The 7,973-nt window shown below is 50.6% G+C and overlaps 1 protein-coding gene across 8 annotated transcripts in view; it reads right to left on the bottom strand.

The window, feature by feature from the left end:
* MECOM (MDS1 and EVI1 complex locus) overlaps positions 1–7,169 on the bottom strand; it is a 543,555-nt gene extending 536,386 nt beyond the window's left edge. For 2 of the 8 annotated variants that reach the window (XM_045088071.1, XM_045088072.1), the window contains exon 1: positions 6,800–7,166. In XM_045088071.1, the coding sequence (XP_044944006.1) occupies positions 6,800–6,836 (37 nt within the window). In that variant the 5' untranslated portion in view covers positions 6,837–7,166. Of the gene's footprint in view, positions 1–6,799 lie in introns of all 8 variants that reach the window. The other 6 variants (XM_045088076.1, XM_004756523.3, XM_045088070.1 and 3 more) reach the window with 6 other exon arrangements.
* Positions 7,170–7,973: the final 804 nt, after the last annotated feature.

Here is a 7,973-nt window from a genome sequence, read left to right on the forward strand (position 1 = left end):
GCTAACTGTTATGGGTTTTGCTATGTGCCCTTTCAAATCCCATTTTTTTTAATAATGTTGTACTTTATACACATAAATTACAGTGAATTCCACTTTCTTTCCTAACAACTCCAGATGGGGTCCACACTTCCAAGAGGACTAGAACTTGCATTTTTTTTTATTGTTATTATTAAGTATGTACTCCTTAGAACAAGTATGTCCCTACCTTCGTTAAAACGCTGTGGATGTTCAAATACTAAGAGATTAGTTAAAAACATAGAAATCACATAGTCCTTTTCAAAATCAAACTGAAATATGAGGATAGCATTTGTGTATCTACCCTTTCCAACTTACAAAGACAGACACACATAAAGAAAAAATGCCCGGAAACAAAACATCATCTGGGCAGAGCCCTAGACCTACCCATACCTGCGGACTGGAGAGTCTACAGATATCCATTTAGGACATATCCCCTGTAGGACCCAGCAGACAAAATTATCAAATGTCTAAAGACACTACAGTTACACATTCAGGCCTCCCTATTCATGTGATTAACATTTCACTGACTTTCTGAATTTAGCTTGGCTTTTTACTACATTTCGCTATCACAGGACACAGAACAGCCCAAGATCCATAGAAATAGTGCCTACACAAGGAAGAGAATGTCTTTACAAAACATACATATGGTGAAGGTCTGCCTACTAAAATGCCTTAAGCTCTGTTTGTTTGTTTATTTTTTTAAAAAATCAACTTGCGAGCCCAATGTAATAAGATGCTATAGCTTTTATGAAAGAGGTGAAATAATTTTAAACACAGACACACAATGAGTTTATTTATTTAGAAACTTGTTAAATAGAGTCTGGGAATTCAAATATTCAATGTTGACATTGTACAGAACTGGCCAGGAGCCAGAACCCAGTCTCCAGAGGGACCCAGTGGACAAGGAATTCAGGCCTTTCTCTCCTCCCACTTGAGCTAAATAGGTAGAGGCCATTAGTTATACCCACAGCAATATCTGAACCGCACTCGAATTTGCTGCCCTCGCCAAGGCACTTCAAAGGAGGGCAAGTGTGTTTAGCTTTTTCGTGCTGAACTAGAGCGATATGTCACACTTTTGAAAGAGTTTTGTAAACAGTTTCTTCCTTATGTAGAAACATCTCTGAAGTTTCTTGTATGGCATGTAAGCAAGGATAATTAACAAGGATTATACTTTTTTCATTTACTGGGGAAAAAAAAATATAATACCAGTCTGTGTGCAAACAGGAGATCTGGAAGGAGACGCAGTGCTTCTGTCTTCCTTTCTCTCTCTCTTGTTTTCTGCTCCATTTGTTTGTCTCCTTTTTTAGCCCCTTGCTCACACTTGTTCTCACTACACAGCCAATTTCCTTGAGAATACTCTGGTAAACTCAGAAGGCCAGAAGAGTGGAAAGGGGGAAAATTTAATTTTAGAAAAAGGACTGTGGCAAATGGGGTAGGGAGGGAACTAATGATTCCTCCTGAGCTGCCCAGATGAAAAGAAAAGCAGACCCCACCGACCTTTTTAGAAAGTGCCTGAAGCAGAGGCTTCCAGCCAAGGAAGGGTTAAGCACCACTTCAGAAAAATGTGCCTGGCATCATTATCCTACTCCCGGTCTCCCGTCTCCCTGGTCTCCCCCTAGCCCCTCTCTCCCCATGCCCTGTTGAGTGAATGATGGTGTGCCTGCCCTCCTCACTTGAGTGTTCCTTCACCCGGGATATGTGAGCCTGTGTGTCTGTGGGAGAGAGAGGGGTGCGTGTGTGTGCACGTGCGTGTATACGGGCATACGGTCAGTGCAAACCGTGCTCTACAAGAAGCAGGGTGCCAGGCACGCAGCACCTCTGAGGCTGGAGAGGGAAGATCTGGCCTAAGCTTGACAGCCAGGAGCTGAGCAGCTGGGGTGGGACGTGTGGGGGTCCTAGGGGGCGGCCACAGCCAAGCTCCTACTAGGGCCTCCCCAGCTCCACTCCGCACTTCTCAAGAGAGCCCACTTCCACTGCCTGTGACAGTTTTGAGACGAGGGGTGGGAGGCTGGACTGAGCTCTTGGAACTAGGGCTCTTCTAGTTGCTGAGTTCCTCAGGAACAGGGGTGAGAGCCATCTCGGCCAGAAGGTGACAAGTCAAGTTTCTCCACTTCACGGCCCGCTTCCAGCAGAGGTGAAACGGAGAGGGGACAGACCGAGCTAGATGTGCCGAGGGTAACAAGTCGCCTCTCTCTTGCCCTCCTTTGCCCTTCTTGCCCTGGGGGGTCCCCAACCTTGTACTCCCTGCCCCAAGTCACGTCTGTAGCGATAACCTGGCCCCAAATTCCAAAAATGAAATAAAACAAACTTCCAAACAACAAGATATTTAAAGGGAAACTGCTTACAGAGTTACTACCTTCAACTTTATAAAAGAGAAGAAGGAAGCAAAATTTTCATAGGATGACACATTAATTTCTATTCGATAAGCGACCTACATGTTGAATGTCTGTCGGCAGAGGAGGCCTGGCCCCGGGTAGTAGAAAGAGGCCTCCGCTCAGAAAACCTGTGAACTGGGGCCACCCCGCAAGGACTCACTCACGCACACTTATGCACACACTCACACGTACATCATCGCCAAGACCTGCAAATTCTCAGCCCCTACAAATAAAAACCTGAAAAAGGAGCCTTTCTTTCCAGCCTTCCTGCCTCTGCAGCTAATGAACCGTGTACCCTTCCACAGTGTTTAGGATGGGGGGGGGGGGATGAAAAGCGTTATTAACCTTCTCCTAAACACAGATTTTTTTTTTTTTTTTTTTTTTTTTTTTTTTTTGCGAAACACATCGAAATGCTGCAGGAATAGTGCACTCCAAGTGCCAAATGCAATAAAGAAGCCCTAAGCCAGGGTAATGGTCAAGTAATGGCAAATAAACCCGCCTTCCTAGAAGGGGCCTCAGCCTCCGATGGGTGAGCGTTTTTCCTCCTCAAAAGCAGTCTGAAATAAACAAGTAAAATATGTTTTTTTAAACAAAGCCCTGTATTTAAATCCTTTCTTTTTTAACTATGGAGGAAAAACACAAATGGGTGGGCATACGGGAAATGCAGGCTGGAAACTGGGTGCACATTTCCTTTGTTAGGTACTGGGCTGCTAAGGTGAGGAGTTTAAGCACGTGAGGGAGGGTCCTCATCTTCCTTACCTATTTAAGAGACTCTTTTGAGACAAAGATCAAGTGTACAAGTAACAAGTGCCCCTCTCTCGGGGGTCTTGCTAATCGCATCGCCTTCTGGGTCTTTACGAGACTTCTGGGGGGCCGGTAGCTAAGGGGGGTTACCCGCTGCAACTCCTTCAGTGCTGTGATTGAAACCCTGCCCAGTGTCACTTTAGGGAAGTGGGGTGGGGGTTGCTTCCGTGTTTCGTGTTTCGGTTGTAGACAGGCTGGGCGTGTTTCGGTTGTAGACAGGCTGGGCAAACCCAACCTGACTTCTTTCCCATCACCAGGAGAAAAAAGTTGCCACTGGCAATCCTGGCACCGCCCAGGTGCTCTCCTAGCTGCTGCCCCAAAAAACCGCTGGGAAGCCTCCCGGAACTGCCAGCGTTCGCTTGGCTTTTAGGTGTTTTGTTGTTTGTTGGTTTTTTTTTTTTTCCTTAAAGATGGGAATAAAAGCCAAGGGCTTTTATGACTGTCAATCTTCTTGCTTTTCCCTTCTTTTTATTTTTAATCAAACGGTTTATCCCTCCCAAATGATTTGCAACGAATTTATTGGTTTCAACTATTGTGTAAAAAAAGGAAAGAAAGAAAGAGAAAAAAGAAAAAACAAGCCCTATAAGTTGGAACATGGGTTGTACATTCATTTGGGCTTAACTTCAGTGGGTACTTTCAGGGTCCATGGGATCCTGTACTGTAGCCAAGATCGGGACAGGACTTGGCCACCAAAGACATTTCCAAAAGACAAAAAGAATAACAAGAAATCCAGAAAACTACTGTTCCTATGTGATCTGTTTCCATTACAATGTTGACATTGCATTAAAAAAAAAAAAAAAAAACCATGTAGGTATGTTTTTTAAAGTATGCTGGTCACACTGTCTCTTTCTAACCCAGAAAAAAGAAAAGAAAGAAAGAAAGAAAGAAAGAAAGAAAGAAAGAAAGAAAGAAAGAAAGAAAGGAAGGAAGAAAGGAAGAAAGAAACCGGTGCAGAGAGAGCGGCGAAGTTTTCGCTGGACTGCACGGCAAGGGGTCACGGACTATCTCCGCCACGCTCAAGGGAACTCACGCACTACAGCAGGGGGAAGGAAAATAGCGCTTTAAAATACAAAAAAATCCCTACTTTTTACGTGATTTCCTTTATTACTCAGATTGTGACTGATGCTTCTGCCTGAGAAAGGCTGCCCAGTAGCAACAGCTGGGGCAGCGCGAGCGAGAACCTGAGGCTCAGCGAGGAAAGTTGGTGAGAGTTCCTATCTAGTTATGGGAAAGCGGCAGCGGCATCCTTGGAGACGTTAGAGACAAAAAGAATGAGTCTCCCACTGAATGAATGACAAGTATCATCAGATCGGAAAACGACGTTCAGTTTCTGGATGTTGAGCCGGCTGTGCGTGCGGGAATATTTTAATAGGATGGCGTATAACTTGGCAATTATTAGAGTTGAAAAAGTTCCTCAACAAAATTCGAAGGGTTTTGTGTTCTGCTTTCACTTCGGCGGATACCAGGCAATGAGGCGCAAAGCACTCGGCTTTCGTTTCACAATTTAGGCATGGTTGAAATAGGCTCTCCACGCTTCCCGCCCCCCCCCCCACCCCACACCGTTCTCATCCGCCCACCCTCCAACCTCGCGCGCGCGCGCGCACACACACACACACACACACACACTCCAAACCTTTAGCCGAAATTGAAGCCCCCAGGCCTCCAAACATATGTACATTTAATTCCTCCTCAGATGAAAATAAAGACATGGTCTTATTTAAAAGAAAACAGGGAAAAAAAAAAAAAAAAGGTCTTCTACTGGCGCCCTTTGACAGTGTCGCAACTAAGTGAAATGAACAATATCCAAAAGAGAAACAGATGTACTGATGGCCCAAGAGCCCTGTATTTAGGTTGATCCCTGAGACGGGGGCGAAAGGAAACGTACTGGGAAGTGAAGGAGTGCTTGAGTGAGGACTGGACGAAGCACTGGAAAGGAGCCTGCGATGACACCATCTCTCTGGGCTAGACCTCGGACTCCCACTGCCAAAGAAACCCAGCCCGCAGAGGTGCTGCTGCCTTCCGCGAGGCTGCAGTGGGGACCTGGGAGGCTGGAAGGCGTGGGGACGTACTTGGTTTTAATATGCAAGGGTGGGGGGGATTGGGGATTTTACTGGGGAGAAGCATCCTACCCACCCCCACCCCAAACACAATTAGTTTGTTGTGTTTTGTTGTGTTGTGTTGTGTTTTTCCAGCAAGTGGGAGAACGAACGGCGGCCTGTCCCCTCCCGAGGCTGCTCCAGCCTCGCGTGCTGACACCTCGAGGAGGGCTTTGGACTGCTCGGGTTTGCTCCGGGTCTCGGTACCTACTAGTCCCCTTACATTTGCGCGTCTGGACAAACACAGCCCTAACGCCTACAGTCCCGATCGAGGCTTCTGCCTTTCCGGACTGTGTCGGCTCCGCGGACAATTCCAGGCGAAGTCCCCCAACACTTCTGTGAGAAAAGTGGGGGATGGGGACCCTGCCGCCCCTGCCCTGAACCCAATCTCCCTGGTCCCGCGTGACCAAGGCCGCTCCATGCCGAGCAGGCAGGGGGCGCCGGGGAGGGTTAGTGACCCGAGACCCGGGCTGCATCCAGAAAAAAAACGAGAGGTTTTGCCGTGCTCTCTCCGCGGCCTAAGGTCCCGGCAGCCCGCCCCCTGGGGGTCACTCGGCGCCCGGCCAGCCTGGGGCTCGAAGGCGGGAGCAGGCCCTTTCGGCCCCCTTCTCGGCGGCCGTCGCCGCTGGCTGTGCGCCCTGCCCTCCTCACTGTCCAGGCGCTCGCCGGGCCTCTTCTCTCCTCACCTGCCCTCGGCTCCGCGGAGGCGGTGGCTCCGCGGAGGCGGTGGCTCCGCACGGCCCGTGCCTCACTACCACCACACACGCGGCGACTACAGCCCCCACTCTCGTCTCCCCCACTCCCCACGCCAGTCGTCCCGCGGCGCGGCGCACGCCGCAGAGCACCGCCGAGCGCACAGCGCCCACTACCGCAACCGCAGCTCGGCGCAGCCCGCCAGCCCGCGCAACTTCCAGCGGCCGCCTCGCAACTTTTCCCAACTCCACCACGGCTGCCCGCCGCCGCCGCCACTGTGGCTCCCTCCGAGCCTACCACCCACCCCAAACCCCAGAAACAAACCGAGGCTCGAAAACGCTCCCATCCCCAGCCCGCCTCCCCCCATCCCCCGCTCCCCCTCCCATACCCGAGGCTAGCTGGTTGGCCAGAGGCAACTCTCCTCCGCCTGGGGGAAAGGGGAGGGGAGGGGGAGATTCTCTCATCTCCTCTCCCCCCCCCCCACCCCTTCCCGCTTGCTCTCGCGCGCTCTTCTCCCTCCCACCCGGGTCTTGGCTGCCCCCACCCCCACCCCCACCCCGGGGTTGCCACAGCTGGTCGGTGCGCGGGGCTAAGGGCTGCCCCGGCTCCTCTGGCGCCCAAACCAAGAGCGAGAGCGCGGGCGGCCGGGCGCGAAGGCTGGGACCGGCAGGTTGCTGGGGCTGCGTTGCGCCTGCCCTCCACCCGGGCCCCGGCGCGAGAGGCAGCTGCGCGCTCCCTCCCGGAGCGCTGGAGACAGATATGCAAGATGGCAGAGGAGGGGGAAAGCCAATAGAAAAGGGATATTGCACCTACTTGTGGCCAGTTTCCTTGCCCTGCCTTTGGATCTCATGCTGTGCCCAGTCCTGCAGCCGCTGGTGTGTGGTTGGGTTTTTTTTTTCTTGGATCTTTTCCTTCTTTTGCTCTCCCTCTCGCTCCCTCCCTCGCTTCTCTCTCTCTCTCTCTCTCTCTCTCACACACACACACACGCCCGCACTTAAACACACTCACTCTGTCTTTCCCTCTTTCACTCTCTCTCCCTCCCTCTCTCTCTTTCTCTCAATCCACACTCGCTATCTCTCCAGCATTGTCAGTTCGGACACCTTCGCACATGCGCGCTAGACGCCCCTCCAACATCTCAGCGCCGCCAAAAAAAGTTTGGAGCGATTTATCACTTTGATTTGGAGATCTTGTCAGATGGCAATCGCTGAGGAGGCGGAGAAAGGGAGCCACGGGGAGGGCGGCGGGGGGCGGGGAACGAACACAGGGAGCCAGAGGGGAGCAGACACCTCGCCCCAAAATAAGGCGGGCGGGGGAGGGGGGCGGAATAAAACGACCGGGGCAAAGGATTGATTTCATGTTGGAATCACCAATAAGCCTGTATCGTTACTGTTATTGTTTTTCCCACCATAAATTGCAGGAAATTTTTTATACTATCCACGGAGAAAGCAAGAAGTGGGGCTTTTAAAATCTTTTCCATGCTAAAGAACGGAGAAGGACAGGACTTTTGACAACTGATCCGGGAGAAAGAATCATCCTGAACTTCAGGAAATCTGCTGCCGCTCCTGCTGCTACTGAAGCTCTTGCGGCTTGTGCTTTCAGAGTGGAAAGCTGAATAAGTAACTGCTTTCTTTCTCGATGTTAGGTATAATACCAATGCTTGAAGCTACCCTTGGAACATTTCAGTGGTCTGTTCCCACCAAGTAGTAATGATCACCTTTGATTCCCAGGTCCAGACAGTCTCAGGCATTTAACATCCAAGACCTCCTGCTTCCCTGAGGTCGGCTGTCACCTTCCGGCCTGCCCCACGGCTGCCCCCATCTCCTGTTGCTGCAGCTCAGCCAGCCAGCCAGCCATTTTCACTCATTCGCTTAAACCCACAACCTTTGGGGGTCAAAAGAAAGAGAAGGGGGGGGATTCTTCCCCCCGCCCTTGAAAAATACATTGTTGAGATTTGCTTTAATTACAGGATTTACCAATGAAGTGGGCA

Source organism: Mustela putorius, unplaced genomic scaffold (assembly GCF_011764305.1).
Source record: "Mustela putorius furo isolate JIRA1106 unplaced genomic scaffold, ASM1176430v1.1 tig00003834_pilon_pilon_pilon, whole genome shotgun sequence".
In the NCBI taxonomy this organism is placed as follows: domain Eukaryota; kingdom Metazoa; phylum Chordata; class Mammalia; order Carnivora; family Mustelidae; genus Mustela; species Mustela putorius.